General features: G+C 43.0%; 1 protein-coding gene across 4 annotated transcripts in view; it reads right to left on the bottom strand.

Annotated features, from left to right (window-relative positions):
- Positions 1-24,649, bottom strand: part of APAF1 (apoptotic peptidase activating factor 1) — a 102,915-nt gene that overhangs the window by 38,410 nt on the left and 39,856 nt on the right. For all 4 annotated transcript variants that reach the window (XM_061639505.1, XM_061639504.1, XM_061639502.1 and 1 more), the window contains exons 11-17: positions 23,841-23,966; positions 22,421-22,534; positions 17,947-18,131; positions 13,079-13,205; positions 11,490-11,615; positions 8,846-8,980; positions 7,448-7,573 (exon numbers count right to left, since the gene is read on the bottom strand). In XM_061639505.1, coding sequence (XP_061495489.1) covers positions 7,448-7,573; positions 8,846-8,980; positions 11,490-11,615; positions 13,079-13,205; positions 17,947-18,131; positions 22,421-22,534; positions 23,841-23,966 — 939 coding nt within the window. The remainder of the gene's footprint in view (positions 1-7,447; positions 7,574-8,845; positions 8,981-11,489; positions 11,616-13,078; positions 13,206-17,946; positions 18,132-22,420; positions 22,535-23,840; positions 23,967-24,649) is intronic.

Raw genomic sequence — 24,649 nt, forward strand, 5'->3', positions numbered from 1 at the left:
GTGATTTCAATGTCCATGCTAAGGCTGCCTCTAGTGTTCTAGCTCAAGACTTCATAGCGTCCATGACAACCATGGGGCTGTCTCAAGTTGTCACCGGTCCAACACATAGGGCGGGGCACACCTGACTTGGTTTTTGCTCTAGATGAGGGGTGGATGTTACCCTGTGTGCTCTGTGTGTGGTAAATGGGAGTGGGAGAGGAAAGGCCTTACACACATCCAGACAACTACATCTGCCCCCTCATCTTCCTGCTTGCCTGCAGTTGCCATCCATCATCTGGCAAGCCTCTTACCATCAGGCCACAGTCCAGCAGCTAAGAACAACAGGATTTGAGGGCTCTGTAGCTGTGGCCAGTTAACTGCTATCAGCAGCACAGCTATATAGCAGAGCCTCATCCCATGCAGTGGGCTGCCATCCGGCAGGCTGACTCCAGGGGGATAAACATCAAAGGGATGACATTAAAGGGAGTCATCCCTTCAGGGTTGGGAAGAGGGCAAGGGCATCACCCCATTTCGGATTTTGGTTTGCTTTCCCCACCTGTGGGTATTTTGTTCTTTTCTATTGTATGTAGCATGTAACTGGGGTGTGTGAGATGCTTAATTACATGATACATATTGGTCTTATGCTTTTTGAGGTGCCCAGTGTGAGAGACTGGTTCACTCCAGAATTTTCAAAACCACTGGGTGGGAGATGGGGTAGAGAAGTGTATGCCCCAGGTGAGAGATGAGGTGGGATGCCTGTTTGTTTTGTTCCCTTTGCTGGAGGGTGGGTATATCTAGGGCAGACTGTATTGTGGTTTAATTGTTGTATATTGATGCTGGCATATTACTCTTTTTTATTCTAGCAGAGTGTTTGTACATACATGTGTTTTTGGCAGAGCTTGGAAAAGTTACTTTTTTGAACTACAACTCCCATCAGCCCAGTCCAATGGCCATGCTGGCTGGGGCTGATGGGAGTTGTAGTTCAAAAAAGTAACTTTTCCAAGCTCTGGTTTTTGGAGGGAGAATACTGGAGGAGGGGGTTGTTGTGCAATCTATCTCAGTGATCGAGGGGATAGGTAGGCATGGTATAAGATGTCAGAGGAGTGCTGATAGGTACTTGCACCTGATGTCCCTCTCTGGGGTCTCCCCTACACTTGATACTAATGCATGTTCCACCACTGTCCCCCACAGTATGATGGTTCTACTGTTGAACACCAGGTCGGTCCATAATAAAACCATGCTGATCCATGATTTGATCATGGATAAATGGGCTGACCTGGCATGTATCACCAAGACCTGGCTGGGGGAGCTGGGCTGCCCAGATCTAACTCAGATCTGCCCAACTGGGTATTCGGTATGCCATCAGTCCAGACTGGAGGGGCAGGGGGGAGGTGTTGCTGTAGTCCATAGGGGTTCACTCCCTATCACCTGGAAACCCCTCTCTCTTGGAGTGGGACTGGAGGGCCTACATCTGATGCTGAGCCAAAGAGGCAAATTAGGGATGCTGTTGGTGTACCACCCACCCTGCTGCTCAACAGCCTCCCTGATCAAACTGGCAGAGGTTGTCCCAGATGTGGTGTTGGAGAAATCCAGAATACAGTAGGGCCCCACTCATATGGCGGGTTACATTCCGGACCCCCGCTGTAAAGCAAAAACCACTGTAAAGCGAAACCCATTGAATAGAATGGCACGCAATGCCTGAAAACCGCCGTAAAAGCGGAATAAGCGCCATATGAGTGGGGCTTTAGTCTAATTGAGACCGCTGTAATAGTGAAGTGCTGTAAAGCAAAGTGCTGTAAAGCAGGGCCCTACTGTAGTGGTTTTGGGTGACTTCAACATCCATGCTGATCTTGGGAGTTCATGGCCTCCATGGCAACTATTGGCCAGTCTCAACTAGTCATCGGTCCAATACAAGAGCAGGGCATACTCTCGATCTAGTCTTCATTCCATATGGCAGGGTGGTTGTCTGGAAATTTGTAGGATGTCTATCACCCCATTGTCATGGTCAGACAATGGGCTGACAGCCGTTGTCAGCACTTCTCCCCTGCAGCGGTCAAGAATCAGTTAAGATGGTAGAATCTGATAGATTCCTGAATTCTCTGGGTGATTTCACAGTGGATAGAGGTGATTCTGTTGAGGCCCTAGTCTCATTACAGAATGGTAAGACTCATAGGACCATTGACATGATCACTCCTGAGGGCCCTCACTGGTGCATGGAGCCCACTTTGCTCCTTGGTATACTGAGGAGCTGCAGTTGATGGAACAGACCAGGTGAGGGCTAGAGCATATGTGATGTAGATCTCACTCCAGAGCAGACCGACCACATGTTCAGGCTCACAATCGAGACTACCACATGGCGGTGGGGGCAACAAAGAGATCCTACTTTGCTGTCTCCATTTGTGTCCTCAAGGAGCCATCCAAGTGAGTTTTTCCACGTGATCTGGAGGTTGGTCACTCTTGACCAGGGGATGGAGCTCATGGTGTCCAGCTATAACCAGCTGGATTAACACTTTGAGGACAAAGTCACTCAGCTCTGCAATGATTTAGATGCTATTGTTGTAGCAGTGCCAGCCATGATGTTCAATACAACGTCGAACCCAGTGTTGTGGGATTCATTCCAGTCAATGTGGCCTGAAGATGTGGACAAGATGCTTGCAGTGATGTGCCCGACCCCATGTTCATTAGGTGTACTAAAAGCTTCTTTGGGTGATGGTGTGATGCCCACTGCTCTTAAAGAGGCAATGGTGTGTTTACTTCTTTAAAAGTCCACTGGATCCAATAAAGTGTAACAACTATAGACCAATAGCTAACACCCCTTTCTTGGCAAAGGTGGTGGAGAAGGTGGTTGTAGAGCAATTGCAGGTATTACTGGATGAGATTGATTAGATGTATCACAATCTGGATTCGAAACAGAATCAGCCTTGGTCATCCTGATGGATTACCTTTATCGTAAGATGGGGGAAGTGCGACACTGTTACTTCTGCTCCATCTCTCAGCAGTATTTGATACCACTGACCTCCTGGACCGACTTAGTGGGATGAGTACTGGATCTACCGTATTACAATGGTTCTGCTTTTACCTTCAGGGTCACATCCAGAGAGTAACACCAGGTGTGTTCCTTGGCCCCCTAGCACTTGTGCTATGGGGTTCCGCAGTGCTGTTCAACACTATTCTCTCCCCAGTGCTATTCAATATCTATATGAAGCCATTGGGAGCAGTTATATAGTTTTAGAGTTTTGGAGCAAGGTGTCAGCAGTATACTGATGACATGCAGCTCTATTTCTCCATAACATCTGAATCAGGAGAGGCTGTGAACTCTCTGGATCGGTATCTGAATGCTGTAGTGGACTTGATGAGGGCCAATAAATTGTGCTTGAATTGTGGGAAGACAGAGGCTCTTTCGGTAGGTGGTTCCCATGTCCAGAAGATAGGCAGGTTACCTGTTCTGGATTGGGTCACACTCCTTCTGAAGGGCCAGGTCCGTAGCCTAGAAGTACTCCTGGATTCATCTTTGTCACTAGAGGCCCAAGTGTCCTCTGTGGCTAGAAGGGTCTTTTACCAGCTTTGTCTGGTTCATCAGCACGGCAGTTGCTGGACAGGGATAGCCTGAACTCTGTAGTCCATACACTGGTAACCTCAAGGCTGGATTATTGCAATGTGCTCTGTGTGGGGTTACCCTTGGCCCTAGTTTGGAAGTTCCAACTGATGCACAATGTAGCAGCCAGATGCTGATGGGAACACATGGCCAACAACATGTGACACCATTTTTAAACAACTACATTGGCTGCCCATCTGCTACTGAGCCAGGTTCAAGGTCCTTGTATTAATTTACAAAGCTCTGAATAATTTAAGTCCAGGTTATTTTAGGAACCGCCTGAATCCTTCTATCCTAGCTTGATCACTGAGATCATCTGCAGGAGTGGCTTTGATCATCCCGAGTTGGTGGGGCTCATTTAACAATGACACAAAATCGAGTCTTCAGCGTCATCAGCCCAGTTCTCTGGAATGTTTTGCCAACAGAGATTTAGCAGGCGCCTTCTGTTAACTTTTAAGTGCCTGCTGAAAACTTTTCTGTTCTGCCAGGCTTATGCAGGCAATTAAGATCCTTTTTCACAACAGTTGACCTTTGGTTTTAGTGTTTTTTAAATGTTTTTTATTCTGTGGTTGTTTTTAGTGTGTTGTAAACTGCTATGAAGTTTTTAATGAAATAGCGGTAGGTCAGACCACTCTGGTGAAGTTTAGACTTATGGCTCCATTCGTCCCCTGCAGGGGTGGTGGACAGATTAAGATAGTTCACCTCCGGAGACTAATGTAATCCACTAGATTCCAGAATTCTATCCCAGTAATGGATCAGGTGAACCCCTTGTACACTGTGGAACGAGACGTGTAGGACTCTTAACACAGTTGCCCTTGAGCATCCTCTCCACCATTGTAGAGCCCAGTTTGCACCTAAAGGCAATGAAACAAGCTAGATGATTGGCTAGAGTGCAAGTGGCGAAAGATGAGCTGCAAGGCTGACTGGGCGCAAGTAAAACCATATGCCTGCTTTGTGGTGGCGAGAGTGGTGAAGGAGGCCCATTCCTCTGCCTCCACTGCGTCCTCAAGTAGCCATCCAGTGGAGCTTTTCCATATTGTCAGGGGTCTGTTGACATCAACTCCAGGAAACTGAGTTTCAGACCCTTCGGAAGCCCACTGTGAATTGTTTGCAAGGCACTTTGAGGGTAAAGATGCTCACCTCCATAGCAATTTTGATGCCCCATTCTCATCTGCTGTAGTTCCCAGTGAGGTGTCCAGTGCAATGTTTGTTGCAACATCTTAGGATCAGTTTCAGTTGATGCGGCCTGATGATGTGGACAAGGTGCTTGTGACAATGTGGCCAGCAACTTGTCCTCTCGACCCTTATCCTTCTTGGCTTATTAAAGCTTGCTGATGGGACATGACCGAGTGGATCCAGGGTGTGGTCAATGCATCTTTGAGGGAGGCAGTGCTCCCAGGTGCCCTGAAAGAGGTAGTGATCCAACTGCTTCTGAAAAAGCCCACCCTGGACCCATTGGTTTGTGACAACTACCGCCCAGTTGCATATACCTTTTTAGGGAAAGTGACTGAGGAGTTGTGGTGCAGCAATTGGAAGTATTCTTGGATGAAACAGATTATCTTGACCTATTCCAATCTGGATTCAGGTCTGGTGATAGGTCTCAATTAACCTTGGTCACCCTGACGGATGACCTTTATTAGGAGAGGGACAGAGGGAGTGCAACCCTGTTATTCTTACTTGATCTCTCAGGGGCTTTGATATTATTGACCATGGTATCCTTCTGGGCCAACTTACGAGATGGATACTGAAGACGTCGTTTTAACAGTGGTTCCAATCCTACTTCCAGGGTCTTTTTCAGAGAATAGCATTGGGTGATTGTCTTTCGGCCCCCTGGCAGTTGTGTTTTGAGATGCTGCAGGGTATCACCTTGTCCTCCATGCGGTTTAACATCTATATGAAGCCCTTGGGAGCAGTTATCAAGAGATTTGGAGAGAGGTGTCAGCAGTGCATTGATGACACCCAACTCTATTTTTCTGTAACATCTGAATTGGGAGAGGCCATGCAAGCCCTGGCCTGGTGCCTGGACTTGGTGGTGGGCTGGATGAGGGTCAATAAACTGAGTCTGAATCCTAGCAAGACAGAGATGGTCTGGGTTGGTGGTTCCCAAGTTTGGATAACTGGTCAGTTGCCTGCTTTGGATGGGGTCGTGCTCCCTCTGAAAAAGCAGGTTCGTGGTCTGGGGGTGCTCCTGGATCCATCTTTGTTGCTAGAGGCCCAAGTGACCTCAGTGACTAGAAGTGCCTTGTACCAACTTTGGCTGGTAAGGCAGCTGCGGCCATTTCTGGGCAAGGATAGCCTGGCCACTTTTGTCCAGACACTGGTAACCCCCAGGATAGATTACTGTAATGCACACTATATGGGGCTACCCTTGAGGTTGGCTTGGAAGCTGCAGCTGGTTCAAAATGCAGCCGCAAGACTGATCACTGGGCAGGGAATTGCCCACATCATTCCACTGCTGAAAGAAGTGCACTGGCTACTCATTACCTACCAGGCCAGGTTCAAGGTTCTGATTTTGATAAAGCCCTATTTAGCTTGGGACCAGGATACCTGAAAGATTGTCTTACCCCTTATATACCCAGTCAATCACTGCACTCTGCAGATGAGGGCCTGCTGCAGATACCATCCTACCAGGAGGTCATTTGAACGCAACACAGGAAGCAGACCTTCAGTGTTGTGGCACCTACCGTTTGGAACTCCCTCCCCTTAAATATTAGACAGGCATCATCTGTGTTATCTTCAACACCTACTGAAAACCTTCCTCTTTTAGAGTATTTTTAATGCTTTGTTTGCCACCCTGGGCTCTTTCTGGAAAGAAGAATGGGATATAAATGTAATAAATAAATATTTGCTTTTGATAAGCTATGAATTCCTCGACAGAACATTACAAAATCAAAAGGTGCTTGAAAGCCCTACCAAAATTTTATATGGATCAGAGCTTTGGGGCCATTCACTTAAATCTAGCCTCGAGGCCCTCCAAAACACCTTTATGAGACAGATCCTGGGACTTCCTCGTGGTACATCGTCAGCCCATTTAAGAGCCGAATTAGGCCTCCCTTTGCTGGCAGCAAAAGTTGATCTGGCTTACTTAAGGTTTTGGAGGAAGATCTCTATCTCGGAGGATACCTCTCTTATAAAACTCTGTTGGCATGAGCAGCACCGGATTCGCGGTTGGGCTCAATGCTGCCAGGCAATAATTGAAATCTACAACCTCTCCCATAGGAAACACTTAGATTTAAATACTTCTGAGCTCCATAATTGGGTTTTTAACCATGATGCAAATCAAGACAGGGCCACAATAATGGCGGCCCCTTTTTCAGCTTGGTTTCCCTTGCTTAAACCCAATCATGCTGTCCCACCCTACTTCGTCACCCTAACAAGTGCCCCTTTGCATAGAGCTTTCACAGAAATCAGATTCCAAACAATGCCTACAGCTTACCTTGAAGGCAAGTATTGGGGTATTCCGATAGAGGAGCGAATTTGTGTTCGCGGCTGTAAGGTGCCTGAAGATCTAGTGCACTACATGCTCTTTTGCCCCCTGTATAGGAATCCTAGACACAAATTCCTAGCACCTCTGATCAACCTTAAGTGGGGGGTTACCTTGCAACATCCTAGTAGCCGAGCTCCTGGCCGATAAGCACAACCAGGTAACAGTTGTGGTGGCCAACTTTGCCCTAGCTGCAAAAAAGCTAAGAACAAATTATGTAAAAGCAAAATGCCCACAACCTTGTAATGATTGCAAATTTTAAGTTGTATGGTTTTAATGGTCGTATGGTTTTAAATTGTTTGTTGTATTCTGTGCAATGGCCTATGGCTAAAAGCAAATAAAGCGCTGATAGACTTTAAGTTCTGCAATTCAAAATCTCAAAAAAATACCTTTAAAGTTCCATCTGCTGAGCAACTAGCCACATACTTGTCATCTGGTGAAAATCTGCAGTGGGTAACAGAACTTCTGTGACCAAACAGTGTATTGCGACAATATTTCTTGTTCAAATCCCAGAGCTGCATTTAAGAATGGGAGGGGTAGAGTAAAAAATGTTTGTTTCAGTATTAAATGGTGGGAAAGTGCTATCATTCAGTTTCTATCCACAAAATAGTCTCTGCATGACATACCCCCCCGTTTTTAAAAAATGCAACTTGTAATTTTCACTATGAACTTTCCATTTCCCCTCCATCACACCCCTTTTACTATGGGTTCTGTAGTTTTAGAAAACAACATTTTGTTTGGAAGAGTGGAAGTTGCATTCACTATTGTATTAGTGCTTTTCTTCTTTTAAATCTTTCTGCCTACTCTTATATACCATACTGTCTTCAAGTACATCAAGACAAAGGGAGTAATTGAAAAAACAGTCCCAAAATATTAAACAGATCTGTAGACAAGACAGGAAGCACTGTGGGAGTTCCTTAAAGCCCAAGCACCACAAGATGAGATTTTTTTAAGTATGTGGCAAAAAGGCAAAATGTTGAGAAGCAGCAACATCCCATATGTATGCATATATTTAATAGCCTACCCTTTCTCCCTAATTGGACCCGAAAGGCTAACAACCATTATAAAAGAAAATATCAGTGAAATATTTTACAAATGATAAAATAGGATAGACACTATTAAATCAATAAGTATATACAAAGCAAATATAGAAAAAAAAACAAGTTCAATTTTTTTACAGGGCAATTTGTTTTGAGGGAGTGCTTGAACAAACACATGTCTGACCAACACTGTTTTTAACCTGGTGTCTGAAGGCAAAGAGTCAGGAGGTAATTGAGTTCTGTAGCCTGGATGCCACTGGTAAGAAGGCGTCATCTCAGGTGCATCACCACTGCAAATGGGAGTGGGGCACAAAGTAGCCTCCCCTGACAATCAGTGTGTACACACAGGCTCACAGGAGTGATCTTTCAGATCTCTTGATTTAAAACTACTTATTAAAAAAAGTATCCAACGCAAACAGGAAGCAAATTAACATTCAGAGCTGGATCTGTTATTAATGTGAGGTCCAAGTATGAATGTGTATCAGTGTCTTCCACAGGCAACTTGGAACAGAAGAGCTATGGATGTAAGGACAGCTGCAGTTTCTTCTTCTAATCTAGTAAAGACAGTCATCATGCAGAACTCAAGTGGCTTCCACTGGCTAAGGCTAGGAACAACAGGGCAGCATATACCAACTTCACAGATCTGAAGTAAGTTTCCATGAATATTCTCACCACTATGAAATACTCAAGTGTTCATATTACAATTGTAATATGAATATAAATATTAATGTCCTATTTTCCACTTACTTTGATAAAAGTGTCATTTGAGCATGTGGCTAACAGAAATGGGCGATGATGTGTATTGCTAAACTGGCAGCAGTTGACCTGCTCTGCATGTTCTTCAAATAAATACACAAGCTGGCCTGTTCGAGAATTCCAAACCTAAAAATAATTTAATATAAAAATTCAAGATATTTTGAAATATTTTTCTAATACATATCAAACACTAATATGCATACGAGACAAAGCTTTCTAAAATAATTTTGCACACTGAATTTCTGTATGCAATACATCTGTAATCTTTACATATTAATGATGTGGAAAATAGCTGAAATAATTATTTTAAACATGAAGAGAATGGCTAAAATAATTATTTTAAATATGCAACTGTAATTTGTGTAACCAAGAGTATGTGGCAACATGAGTTCACTAAAGGCAGATCATACCTGACAAATCTGATTTCTTTCATCCTATAAGATAACTGGTTTCCCAGTCATAGGAAGTATTAGTCTTTATACTATAGGCCTCTATACTGTAAGATGGCAAGAATCCATAGCTCAATGGTAGAACACATATTTTGCAAGTGGGAAGTCCCATATTCAGTCCCCATCATCTCCAGTTTTCTTATTTTATTTATTTAAATATTTATAAACCACACTTTCATATAAAATATCATGAAGCAGTACACAGCCTAAAGAACACAGTAAAAACAATGTTAAAGTGCCAAACATTTCAATAAGAACTGTATGAAAAAGAATCTCAGGTTTGAAAGACCTGCCTGAACAACAGTTTTTAGAAGTCAACTAAAAATGGACAGGGATGACTCCTGCTGAACCTCTATTGGCAAGGAGTTACACAGGGCAGGGCCTGCCACAGTGAAACAGCTCAGCCCCTGGTAAAAGCCAACAAAACTTCAGGGGCATGTGGGACCACCAAAAATGGACCCTCAGAAAACCTCAGCAATTGTGGTAGAACATAAAGATCAGGTAGCAAGCAACAGGAAAGGCCTCAGCCTGAGACCCTGGACACCGCTATACGGAGAAGACCAATGGGCTAAAGGAACAAACAGTCTATCCTGTTGCAGAGCAAGTTCCCATGTTCCTACTGGAAGAGCACTTGTTAAATGGAACTTACAAAGAATTAGTTTTTTCCAACTATAGTTTGCCTTTTAACTATCACGTTTCCTCAGGGATCAGTCTTGTGGCTTATTTATTCATTATTTTTATTAGTGACCTGTAAGAAATGTACAAGTGTATTGGTGGAATTTACAGAGAAGTTAGAAGGCATTATTAATACAAATAATGCACTGAAATATAAATGGAACGAAAATCCATAGCACCAAATGTATAATCATGTACCTGGGAACAATCATTTTGCTATTTACTAGAGGCTCATCAGCTGCAAACGACAGTGATGGATTTAGACAGGGGAGATCTCAATTCAAATTCTGGCACAATCAAAAAGCTCACTGGGCAAACCTTGATCCAGTCGTATCTCATAGCCTAAGCTATCCTCATGGGGCTGTTTTAAGTACTGATGAGAGCAGGTGAAACAAGGACCACGTATTCCAACTTAACCTTCTTGAATGAAAAGCAGTATAAAAACATAACAAATGCCAACAATAAATGACCAAGGAGAAGAAGATCTTGGGGTATTTGTTGATCACAAGTTGACTGTGGGAGAACTGCAGCCACAAACCAGGCAAATTAAGTTCTCGTATATATTAGTGTAACTAAATGAGACAGCAGTATGACTTGTTCAAACATGTCATGCTGATTTAGAGCAGAGAAAAATGGTCGGTGGGTATAGAAAGTGAAAACCTTCTCCTATCTTCATACCCCATCACCTCATACTTGCTTTTCTCTCAGAGAAGGAAGACTTCCAGTCTTGGAAGCCACCAGAAAAAAGCAGTGGAGGGAAAGGCATGGATGAGGAAAGACTTCATCAACTCCATTTTGTATACTATTTTTCTACATGAAATCACCCACATGTGCTCTAAAAACGGGTACGTTACCATCATGTGTAGTTAAATGCTCAAGATAAACATTTCTAGTAGAGACAGGAAGTGTTAAAGTGATTTTAATAATTTGGGATGCAAATGTATTATTTGTTTTAACATTTATGTTGTAAACTGCCTTGTAAATGTAAATACCCAAAAATATGTTAAATTAATATATAATAAATAAAAGTGTTGCTATCATTACACATGTTCCTGATAAGGCCACATCGGAAATACTACACCCACCTTTGCTTATCCATGTTTCAAAAGGTTCAGTCCAAGCTTCAGATTTAAAGCAGATTCAAAGAATAGCAACTACAGCTGCAACCCTAAACACATCTACTTGGCATTCACTTGTAGCCATCACCATTAGCCATGCTGGGACTGATGAAGTTGGGTGGCCACAAGTTCCCCACCTGTGATCTGTTGCAAACAAGTTAGAAGTACCAACAGAAGTATCTCTCTGTAGAAGGCATAATAAAAATATTGGGTTGATTCCAAACTTACCACCCTATTCAGGGAAGAAGTCTTCATGAAAGAAGCTGTAAGTTTGGATCTAACCCATCCAGTTCATTAAAAAAAATGTATTCGCTTCTCAGTTAACTACAGTTAGAAATGGAATTAGTTGTTTACTTTTAAAGGAGGGCAACAGATATACAACCACCTGCTTACTTTTACTTTTCTATCTGTGGAACACGTAGCAACAAATCTGTCATCTGCTGAAAAAGTGCAACACAGCACTTCATCATCATGAGCTTTTACTTCCAAAAGTTTTTCTCCACTTCCAGCTTTAAACACCTACAAACACAATATCACAAATGCTAAGAAATTATACATTATTTAAAGTAATTCAAAGTTAGATTTTAAGACAGGCATGGTATTCCTTTATTAGTTGTTCTGTTCATGTAACTGAATTACTGTCTTAAAAGGAAAAACGGGGGAAGGAGGGAAGATGACCAACTTTCCAGCCATCTCCAGCAGTATTAAATGAACACTGACATATTTCAGTTTTCCTTTTTTTTTTTTTTTGGAAGAATACACTTTACTGAAAATGAACGAAAGCAATTTCACACAAATTTAACTCAATCAAAAGGTTGCACTGTTCTGGTCCCATTCCTGATTCAGGCAGAGTGCAGATGTACGGCTGTCTGATTTCCTAACAATTGTCAGGCCACCAGGAGTGCCCCACATCTTATGACTGCTTTCTTCCTACATTTCAGAGCTACTGGTGGTGAGCATCACATTTGCACCTACCTTTTTCCTAGTCACAGTCAGTTCTAAACTGCCATTTGCATTCATGGTTGGATAAGCAAACTGATTTTGGCTAACAATGGTTAGTAAAAAAAAACACTGGTGCTTACTAATCACAGTTGGTTCTAAAAATGAAGAGGAGAAAAGACAGCCTGTGAGATATGGGACAAATACTTGAACATTTCTAACAGAGATCAGGATACTGGGTAAGTATTCCATCTGCATCAGAACTGTTTTCAAGAGAAACGTACAATTGAATAGTGTCATTTATAAAGTTACACCTTTCTTATGAAACACACATGAAAACTAAGAATCCTATTCATCAATGATGCATCGTTTATATATGTTCATCAACCAATAACATTGACAGTTTGGGAAGAAGTGAAATTTCAAATATTTATAACATAAAAAAGCTAGTTATCTAAGATGGCAGATTGTTTAGAAGAAAATGTAGACAACTACAGAGTTTTAGTTACTTGTAATTAACATCTATTGCCACAGGGATGAGATGGGGAAGACAGTTAAAGCTTAACAATTAAAGTTGGTGATGTCCTTCTCCCAGCCAGGGGAGGAGAGGAGATTATGACACCCAGCAAAGCCCCCATGTAATATACACTGGCTGTGCTTGAATGTCATGCTAAACCATAGTTTAGCCCAGGGGTTGCTAATCTGTGGCTCTCCAGATACTGTTGATCTATGGTCCCATCAGCTCCAGCCAGTATAGTCAATAGTCAGGAACAATGGGAGTTGTAGTCCAGCAACATCTGGAGGGCCATAAATTAGCTACAGAGAGTTTAGCATGACTTAAATTAGCTGTTCTGACCCTGAAGCATGCATGCTCACTCTGGTGCAGGTTCAAGAAAGAGTTCAGAAGTTTTCATTCATGTTTTTGCTTCACTGTAGCTTGTTGTGTTGTCCAAACTGATAAATCATGACGATTTTAATTGTGGCTTGTTTGAAACAAACCTACTAATTAGATTAGATTAGACAGACAGACGTACATATCTTACCTGCAATGTTTTGTCAGCTCCACATGAAGCTATTCTTTGCCTATCCTGGGAAAAACAAGCATGGTAAACTGCCTCTGTATGTGGACGCACAACCAAACGGTATGTGTTCTTCATGGATTTTTTATTTCTACATTATAAAAAATAAGAAGGATAGTATCTTTTTTTACTTATTTCTGGGGCAAATTTAACACATGCTTCAGGCTGCAATAGATATTACACAGATACTAACTTGTGTGGTGGGGGACTACAGGGGGACAGTCAGTAAAAGAATGATAAATAATTCCACTGAGACCCAAATTATTGCTTCATTAATAGGATGTTATTTCAACTGCTTCACAAATGTCCTACATTTCACCATTTCCCAGCTGAACCTCAATTTCCTTTCACATTATCATCCTTATCATCTATCTGCTGTTTAAAGTTCTTAACATGCATGTATTTTAACCACAACTCATGTTTTAAACAATACAAATTATGGCACATTTCATCACCACACATAGGAGCACAGTAAGCTGCTTTATACTGAGTTAGATCTTTGGTCCATCTAGCTAAGTACTGTCAACACTAACAGGCAGCAGCTCTCTAGGGTTTTTAGGCAGGGGACTTTTCCAGCCCTACCTGGAGATACTAGGGATTGAACTGGAACCTTTTGCACACTACCACTGAACTACAGATCTAACTACCCTCTATTTCACCATGAATGTGTATGATCCCTTTTAAGTTTATGGCCACATCACCATATTATGGGGCAGCAAATTATGTGAAGTACTCTCTTTCATCTGTCCTGAGTCTACTGTCCATCAGTTTCACAATCTCCATACAAAGCTTCTCTGAACACTTTCCTTCTACATGACAGTCTACTTGTGATTTGAACACTTTTTTCCTTCAGTGGTATAGTTACAAGAAATCTATAACAGTGAAATGGCCTACAACACACAGATAAAACTAGACAGCCTAACTACACTGTTGAGTTGGACATCACTAGGCTCTAAGTACCTCAGGCTCCCTGCAACATAGACCTCTACCATAGCTGTGACCAAACAAGCCTGGATGACAACATCAGATCAGCTGCACTTTGACCCATTTGTGCATGAAAACCTAGCCATTTGGGGCAACCCACATATAACAATAGCCAATAATCCAGCTTTATGGAAACATGGTCAGAGAGGGGCATTGTCAGGGCCTAGGCAACAGAGGAAGACCAGGATCCAGTCCTGACTCACACTCCATCTGAGGGTGAGCAACCAGGGTCCAGCAAAGAAGGGTCATGTGCACCTGGGGCAAGTTTGGTCTCCGACACTCAGGCTGAACAAGTTCCAAGCCCAAGGAAAGGCATTGTCTCAAACACCAGCTTGAAACCTGGACCACCTGGAAGAGTGCTCAATTGCAGGGCTGGACTCCTTGGGAGTAAAGGTGGTGATTAATAGGAGTCAGCCGAGGTTTGGGGTGTGGTCCCAGTAGCTCCAGCATAAAACCCCTAATGCTAGGCTGGAAGACCTGCTGGAACAATGTCTATACATCAGTTCAGTACTTGACCTGTCCACTGATCGCCTGTTAACTCCAGACCTGACCTGGGATTACTCCAGACATGCCTCTTTGCCTTGCCTTTGACCTGTATTGTTCATGGACTTCTTGGCTCCTGACCTTGGCCTATTCTGACCTTGCTTTTTGTCTAATTCCTTTGTTGTTCTGGACTCTGGACTGGCCCTGGATACTGTCTTGGTGTTGCCCTCAACTGTATTAGTGCTGGGAAGTCTTTTGTCTCCTGAGGAGCCTAGTGAGAACAGGATAGGCATTCTGTACCTCTCACAGATAACACAGAATAATGGATTTAAAATATTTGGGACACTTCATGAAGCCACCTGCAGCTCCCTGGCAATTCTTACAACTCAAGCACTGCATAGTAGCAAAATTTGGCCCAGATGCTCTGAGTGCAGCAGGCACACCAGATATCTTGCATACAGCACACACCTTCACCTTCTCAAGAAAACTTAGTAAATGCCTATACATATCAGTATGTAACACGGTAAGTCCTGATCTAGACCTAATTAGGCATTAATGGAGCAAAGAATTTATTTATTATTATTTATTTTATTTATTAGATTTGTATCCCACACTTCCTCCCAGTAGGAGCCCAAGGCGGCAACTTAGAACCTCACTGAACAGCGGCACAATGGGAAAAAGCCCTACGCAGTATTAAACTAGCCATCCATGATGTTAGGTTGAGTTTAATGCAACAGAAAATACTCCTCTGGGCCTACTGGACATCAGCATGCCTTAAGCGCAGGGGCATTACATCCACGAACAACTGCTGGAGATGCAAACAGCCACAAATAGATCTAACTCACCTACTATGAAACTGCCCAGTAATCAAACCCTTCTGGAGGAAGTCCAAGCTAGAATTGGTTCTGGATAAATCACTCTTAATAGGCAACACAAACATAGTAATAGGCTACATTCCTGCCAGGTGGAGACTATCAAAACGCCAGGAAGGATGGTTCCACAAAGCCATGCTAACAGCAAAACAATAGTCCTTCAACATTGGAAAGCCCGGGTCATACCAAGCACAGAAAACTGAATACAAGACCTTCTGTGACTATCAGCCCCTGAGGAAATTCTGCTCTATAAACTACATTTTAAAAAGTGCTTCCAAGAAATTTGGAGTGCATTTTTGGAACCCTTCACCAAATAAAACCCACAACTAGAAGAACTGGGAGGCACAATGCAATGCAGGGATGGGAACTTCTCCAACTCAACTATTGTTAATCTGGGATCCCAACAGAACACTGACACTCATTTATCTTATCCCTTATCTGAGCATATGAATCTAAACAGTGCATAACATGCTGACCAACTGAGCATTGGAAATGAATATGTTGTAAACCCTGTTCCCCCCAAAAGGGCATGAGGGCAGAGATAGGTAGAGGAGCTGGGAGGGAATAAGGAATCATATTGTTTTATTATAATAATGTGAACACTCTAATAAACTATACAAAAAACAATATGAAGTGATTTTACTGTATGCATCTTAGTATAATATCTGCATGCATTTACAAAAATAAAAACTCAACTGCTAATCTGCAGAAATGTGGAAGACCTTACTTGGCACCTATTCATACTTCTTATCTGATACTTGAAATCAACACAGCAACATAGAAATAAAATAATTCTCATCGTAAACTGAACTTTGAATATATTATGACTTCACAATTCGTTACCAAGTTCTACAAAGAATGACATAGGACATTTGTTTTAATTCTTCTACTGGAGAAAGACGTAATAGGAAACAGTTTATTAAACTGCTATAGCAAGTTATGGAATAAAGCTAAGAAGATTCACAAATAGACAAAAAAAAACCTTGCTGTTTAAGAACGTACCTATAGGCAAGCAGATATTTCTACCAAACTTTAAAAAGCAGGGAAATTGGATAACTATAGTGAATGCACCATGAGAGCAGGAGACCTGACCTCCTCTTTGAGATACTGTACTGCCCTATAAATTTGTAAAAATGTAAACACAATTTGGTTTGGTCTTTTACAGTCCAATGCACTTCCTGTGTAGCTTGGAAGAATCTGGAGCTGTCAGGGGAATAGAAGACTCCTAACAACTCTCAGCACCCTTCACAAACTACACTTCTCAGGATTCTTTGGGGGAAGCCAGGACTGTTTAAAGTAGAACCAATGTCTGGTGTGGGTGTGGCCTCCGATTAACCAAAAGAAACAGCTGTTAGTCTGGCTTTTAGAATGCTGACAGTTGGTTCTTACTGAGCATGCCTGCGCTATCATAGAGTCCAACGTTAAATTTCTTTAATTAAAAATCAGCCAGGCATTTTTTAACTTTTAAACAGCAGAAGATGAAGGTCACAGTATGGGGCAAGATCAGTAACAGGATTACAGGTACTCTGTGAACATGGCTGATTTTTAATTAATTTCAACAAATTATGAGACCACTGGATTTTTTTCCACGTTTTACACTCTGAACTCTCACTGAATGTTTTGTATATCACAATGAAAACTTAAGAGGGTTGTTAAGCAAGCGTTTCTGAGTTCAGGACTAGAAGTTTTGTGAGATTTTGTTTTCAAATGAGCTTATGGGAAGCAGCAGAATGGCATGGGGGATATTTTCAATTTAACATTGCGGAATGTGAAAAATCCATGTTGGCTATAGTATACACCCTCGTAGCTGTATGATAAGTTTTGTGCATAGCATAATAGGCTCTAGTATTTTAATAATTCATTCTGCAATAGTGTTGTACCTTACATGAATGGGAAAGGAGGGGGGAAGATTGCATATGTATAAAAAGTGAACTCTGCTGTACATGTTACAGGGATCCTACCAAAAGAATATTGAAACCATGCTGTATCTGTTTTTGAAATGAGGTAAGTCAGCAGGGCACCCATACTGCATACAGGGAAAAGATTAGCTAGCAACTGCCTCCATTAAATGTTAAATCACCTGAAAAAATGAACTTAGTAATTTAGCTTTTTTTTGCTCAAAAAGGAACTTAATATTCCTGGTTATGTATAGATATTTGCTATTTAAATATATTAATTACTTTCCCAATCTATAGAAACGTGGCAAGAACCACCTCTGTGTACAGCATAGCTTTTCATTTTTTTCCTGCATAGGAAACTGCTTCTGAAACTATCCAGGAAGGAGGCAGACGGGATTTTGGTAGCCAGTTGCAATACAGGATGTAATCTCACTTTTAAAAGTCAGAGTATAAAACCTTCTGCTCCACATTTTAAGTCATGCACACACAAAAGCTTAGAGGACTGGGGTGTAAATGCACAAAAAAAGTGTTATAAATACTTTTTTAGTTGATCTGGACAGAATGCTATGTGAAGGGGGGAAAAGCATCTGCTTACATCCATTCCACATAAAATGATCCCTTCTCAAGTTCTTGTTGAGCTTTTAGTTTTGCTTGACGATACACTTCTGAACTTTCTGGTTGACACAGGCCCAGCTGTACAATATCTGGAAATGGCTGCCGTCCCACGAGGTGTCCATTTAAAGATAGAAATTCCTGGAAGTTTTCACGTGCAATGGCATCCTGTCAACAAGATACATCTTACCATAAAGAAAAGTGAAGCAGGACAGCAGTATTATTCTTGTTATTTTATATATTTGTTCTATTAGAGGCTGCAAGAAGTAGCAGGCCTGCCAAAACCATTTATGTAAGATTACAAGAATAGTGTAAAGAAGAATGATGGGCTAGATGGGGCCCCTTAAGATTTTATGACTGAACTCTTTTCTCTTTTTCCCCCATCTAGTGCTGTTTTCCAACACTACTGAAATTTTGATTGCAAGCTCCTAGGTTTTTTTGTTCATATTTTGTTTGTAAAACCCTGCAAATCATCATGTATACTGATGGGGTTGCATAAAATCTATGTTGTGTCTAGCCTTTAACTAGATGCCTTAAAATCACTTAAACCATTCAAACAGTCTTATGTTCAGGAATCAAGGAGCAGACCACACCAATTCCACTAAATAAAACTAGATTATTGGTGGGAACCTAGTGAAGTTAGCTGTTCAGAAAGGTAAGCAGGACAAACATTTAATTGGGAAGTTGGGATCTTAACACGTTAGAGCGGCTGCGGCAGTCTATCATGTGGCAATAAGGGCAGCAAAAAAAGATTTTTATGCTGCCTCTATTGCATCTGCAGAGTGCTGTCCCAGGAGACTGTTCCAAGTGGTCCGGAGCCTGGTCGGTCCAGCTGCTCCGGAACCAATGGAACATGCTAAGGCCTCCTGTGACGAGTTTGCTAAACACTTTGCGGAGAAAATCGATCGTATTAATAGTGCTATTCCGTGCGCTGTGGACACAGTGAGCGAGCCAGAGGTGACCAGTGGTGCTCTGGTGGTGTGGGATCGGTTCCAGCTTCTTCCATCTGATGAAGTGGACAAGGTGCTTTCAACCTTAAAGCCAACCACTTGCTTACTCGATCCTTGCCCATCGTGGCTCATTATGAGCTGCAAAGATAGACTGGGTGAGGGGATCAAGATGGTGGTAAATACATCTCTCGAAGAGGGAGTAATGCCATCATCACTCAAGGAGGCAGTAATAAAACCAATCTTAAAGAAGCCCTCCTTGGATCCCCAAGATCTGAACAACTTTCGCCCAGTCTCAAATTTGCCATTCTTAGGCAAGGCGATTGAGCGGGTGGTGGCAAAACAGTTGCAAGCGCACTTGGAGGAAGCGGATTATCTGGATCCATTTCAATCGGGCTTCAGGCCTGGACATGGGACTGAAACAGCCTTGGTCGCCTTGGTAGATGATATGAGGAGGGCATGGGATAGGGGCGAATGCACCTTCCTTGTCCTCCTTGATCTCTCAGCGGCTTTCGATACCGTTGACCACGTTATCCTCCTGGACCGCCTGAAGAGGTTAGGCATGGGCGGCACTGTATTGCAGTGGTTCCATTCCTTCCTCTCTGGTAGGTACCAAAGAGTGGCATTGGAGGATGAGGTCTCGGATCCTTGGCCTCTCACTAGTGGGGTGCCACAGGGTTCCATCCTCTCCCCGATGCTGTTCAACATCTATATAAAGCCGCTGGGGGCAATCATCAGGAGATTTGGGCTGCAATGTTATCAGTATGCGGATGACACGCAGCTCTATCTCTCATTTAAATCTTCACCGAGGTTGGCTGTAGAAACCCTGTCCAAGTGCCTGGAGTCGGTGAGTGGCTGGATGGGAAGCAATAAGCTGAAGCTGAACCCTGACAAAACCGAGGTACTGTTTGTGGGAGACAAGGGAAGGCTGGGGGATGTGGACCTGGTGCTCAATGGGGTACGTTTGCCCCTGAAAGACCAGGTCTGCAGCCTGGGGGTCATTCTTGACTCCCAGCTGACCATGGAGGCTCAAGTGTCGGCTGTGAGCCGGGCGGCGCTGTATCAACTCCATCTGATACGGTGGCTGCACCCCTACCTTCCCAACTATCTGCTCCCACCGGTAGTACATGCCCTGGTCACCTCTCGCCTAGACTACTGTAATGCGCTCTACGTGGGGTTACCCTTGAAAACGGTCCGGAAGCTGCAACTGGTACAGAATGCGGCGGCTCGTCTGATTAAAGGCAGCCGCCGGCAAGATCACATCACTCCAGTGCTGAAGGAGTTGCACTGGCTACTGGTTGTTTACCGGGCCCAATTCAAGGTGTTGGTTTTGACCTTTAAAACCCTATACGGTTTTAGCCCAGTCTATCTGAAGGAGCGCCTCCAGCATTGTCAGGGATGCTGCTCAACAAGATCAGCCTCAGAAGACCTTCTCTCGATCCCACCAGTTAAAACAGCTAGACTGGTGAGGCCTAGAGAGAGGGCTTTTTCAATAGTGGCCCCCACCCTGTGGAACTCTCTCCCAAATGATCTCCACCATGCCCCTTCTATGATAAGCTTCCGCCGGGCCTTGAAGACCTGGCTCTTCAGGCAGGCTTTTGGGGTGGGTTAGGTTTCTTACTGTTATGGTTTTAAATTTTAATGTTTTAATGTATTGTTTTATCTTGTACGTCGCCCAGAGTGGCTGGACAACCAGCCAGGTGGGCGACTAATAAATTAAATAAATAATAATACCGTATATTCCAGCGTATAAGACGACTTTTTAACCCAGGAAAATCTTCTCAAAAGTTGGGGGTCGTCTTATACGCCCAGTCGTCTTATACGCCGGAATATACGGTAGTTATTTCGCAAGAGTGGGCATTGCTGGACTATTGTCGGCATGCCTTTCCGCAAACAAACGTGCAGGCTAGGGCTGGTGTGTATACACACACACACGTGTGTATACACGCACAGACACCCGGCGGGGAGGGCAGGGGGCAGGGGTCAGTAGCGTCAGGCTCCCATGGCGTCACTATTGACGTCTCGCATTCCAGCCGCTGTATGAAGAGGCCTCTACGGCTCCTCTCGCATAAATGACGCGCGGTGTGGAGGGAGAGGGAGAGCAAGCGCGCACTCAGGAGCCTCCTTCAGTTACAACCGACAGGGACGGGGACAGGCTCTGAGCGTGCCGCAGCTAGCCAGCCGGCCTATATAAACAAAGACATTGCTTTGGCTTGGACTCCTTACTCAGTCCCAACTCTCACAGCAGCGACACGCGGGAGACACGGCTTCGCTTCGCTGCTGCTATATCCCGGCTCTCCCCCGCCCCTTCCAACCATCCAATGCCTCAGGACAGCGCCCACCTGCTGAGGTTTTCAGGGAAATAAAGCATTGGACACACTACATGTAAAGACGGAACCGCCACAGCAACCGAGTCCGTATACAGTATTATGAATGAGGTGCTGCTGCAACAGGGGATGGAGGTGGCGGGGAGACACTTGGGCAAAGTTTGGGTCACTTTTGGTCACGGCAAATCCGGGCAGGGAACAAAACGCTCCATCTTCGCGGTAGTAAAGAGGAAAGCGGCCGATCAGAATTGAACTCGCCACTTGAAGCGCCAGCCTTGGGGATGTGGGCTCTTCTGTGCAGCCTGCTCTCTCGATCTCGGCCAGCGGCGCTTTCTTTCCTCTGCTTGTAGTTGTCATGGGGATGATGCTCATGGGCTTGCCCTCCGGGCTTGATGAATGCCGGCAATTTGTCCTCGTCCGGGACAGCCGCAGCGGAGCTTTCTCTCGGGGGGGAAAAGAAGTGCTTCCCTGTTGGTTTTTGCTGCGCGAGCATGGCTTGGGCAGAGGTTGGATTGGGGATGGGAGAAGAGGGGAAAACAAAAGCCAGCGGGATAGCTTAGAGGAGAAAGCGGGGCGGGGAACTTGTTAAAGGACCTGGCGGCGGAGATGATCTGATCTGGTGCGCGGAAGGGCCCGGACAAAAGTTGAGGGGATTGCGCCTCGTTGACACTTTTCAGCTACGACAAGCCCGCACGTGGAACAGGGGGAAGAGAGGCAAAGGGGTGGCTTTTATGTTTACATGTTTGATGACAAACAGCCTTATGTTTATAAGTGACAGTTTTCCTGCTAAGTACCTGCATGTCATAAGCAGGGGTAGTCTTATATGGTGAGTATATCCCAAACTCTATATTTTAACTGGAAAAGTTGGGGGTCATCTTATACGCCCAGTCGTCTTATACGCCGGAATATACGGTAATAATAATTAACGAATACAATTAGAATGAATTAATTCTTCTACACTTGACCCAGTAAATCAGTTATTAATATAATCAGGATCTCCGTTTCTTTTCCTTCTTTTCAGAAATGCAGATACGCTATTTCTAAAATCCTCAAAACATTTCCATTTCAACATAAGCCAGAATATCATCTATGTCAGAACTTGGATGAGCTACCACAAAAAAATATCTTTAAGTGTAAGTACAAAGTACAAGTCAAGTATAGTGGCTCATTTATCACAGCATACCTTTTCATCCAATATTTGACTGTATTCAACATATTCATGAATTAAATGAGCTGGTCCTACCAATTCTGTTTTAGTTTTAATCCAGTCTAGTGAAAACATGAGGGCAGAGAGCTCCTAGAAGAAAAATGTAAAGAGTTGATACTCTTTTCAAACTTTATTGAGCGTTATTTTAAACTGTTATTTAGCTTTGCATTTTCAGGAAAGAGAATAAATTTTCCTTCTATTATAATGTTCCAAAATTCCTTCAAAATAATTAGAATAGCCTTAGAAATACTAATACAACCATGCAGTATCACATATTCTTTCATTACTCACAAGTGTGATGTAACTGAGCAGCTAAAGCTTTTTCAGATTTCTCTTATGAACTTTAAAATGAATATTTCTTGCCATGCTATTTCCATTTTCACAGAAATGAACAAATTGTTATCATTCAACTTACCATGTGATCATGGTATTGATAAAATATATAAATACCTGCCTGGTACTTTTGTACTGAATCAAGGCAGAAAACATTTTACTTTAAGGAGGGCATACAAAAGTACATAAAGGTCTGGTTTGCACATACCACTAAGCGAAACCATGGCTAACTATGAACAAGCCAATGTAGGTGGTTCACAGGAGAGAACCAGGGCTGTGGAGTTGGAGTCGTGGAGTCGGAAACAATTTTGACTCTGACTTCAAAATAAATTTTGATTGACAAATGTTTTAAAATATAAATTCAAATGTCAAAGAAGCTTCCCATGAAGTCAGCTGTAATTGAGCATTTCACCATAACTCAAGATGGAAAACATTTTGTGTGTCAGTGTATGACACAGATGAAGACAAATGCTGTGATGCCAAGATCAGCACATATTCAGGCAGCGATAAAAGTGCTCCTATGAGAGCTTCCAATTTAAAAAGACATTTACAGCCCTTTCCAGGGCTGTGGAGTTGGAAGCAATTTTGGGTGGAGTCGGAGTCGGACAGTAGAAAAATAGAGGAGTCGGAGTCGAAGGTTTGGCGTACCGACTCCACAGCCCTGGAGAGAACACACCACTTTGCTCCTCTCATGGTCTTGCTGTGGCTGCATTACTCAGACTAAGCCATGATTTGGGGTTATTTTTTTACATGTTAGCTCATGATTTGTGGTAAACCTAGAACAAACCTTGGCTTAACTCTAGGTAACATAGCAGCAGGATGAAGGGAGCAGCAAAGCAACCTTAATTTTTCCTCTGAGTACCTGCATGATTGTTCATTCACACTAAGCCATGGTTTGGCTTAGTGTTACATGGAAACTGGGCCACAGAAACAATTTGCATTTACTTTTTCAGTAAATTAAGCTTCTCTACAGTCTGATGAGAAAAAAGAATTAAGAAACTAGAAAACCACACTTCCTTACTGAGAATATAGAAGCAAAAGATTGAAATCGGTATAAACTTACATTGTGCATACTGGCACTTGCCATATGGTAAGCCAGAAAATTATACCAGTACATGCAGTCCTCTTGTGATGGTACATATTGCTTATAATGTTTCTTGTACTGAAGAACTACTTTTTTATGTAGTGCCTACAAAACACAATAAATTGTGAATGCTGGGCTAAGCTATTAAATTATCCTTTGTGTAAATATTTTATTGAACTAAAGATCTGAAGACATTCCATTATTACAAGTATGTACATGTTTTATAATCTCCCTTGCATCCCTTGTCATGGCAAGAGGGGAGCCAGGATCTGATGCGCACAATGTCAAACCTGGAACAATAGGTAAACAGATGTGCCTTCTTCTCCCACCTTCAGCTCGGATCTGGAGACGGTATATAGCAATAATATCCAAAGCCACAATCCTAGAGAGCCATTTAGGGGATAGGCCATAGCTCAGTGGTGGAGCATCTGCCTTGCAAACAGAAGGTACCAGATTTGATCCCCGGCATTTCCAACTAGGGCTAGAAGGCAGGGGAAACCTGGGAGAATGGATCATTGGTCTCACCTGAAGGGTGATTTTCCCAGATATCCTGCCATCACGTGGGTATTAGCACCATCTAGTGTCCAAAGGCAAAAATGTATTGAAGTCAAGACCTGGGGCATCAAGCCCCTCCCACTCCAGTTCATTTGTGATGAGTCTGAAGTGGTATATCTGAGAAGTACACAAGGCCCACAGACCTACCAGCAAGGAAAATAGAGACAATGTCCCGAATAATGACACAGAACTACATTCATTGTAACAGATCGAGAAAGGTCTTGACTCATCTA

Source organism: Rhineura floridana, chromosome 8 (genome assembly GCF_030035675.1).
Source record: "Rhineura floridana isolate rRhiFlo1 chromosome 8, rRhiFlo1.hap2, whole genome shotgun sequence".
Classification (NCBI taxonomy): Eukaryota; Metazoa; Chordata; class Lepidosauria; order Squamata; family Rhineuridae; genus Rhineura; species Rhineura floridana.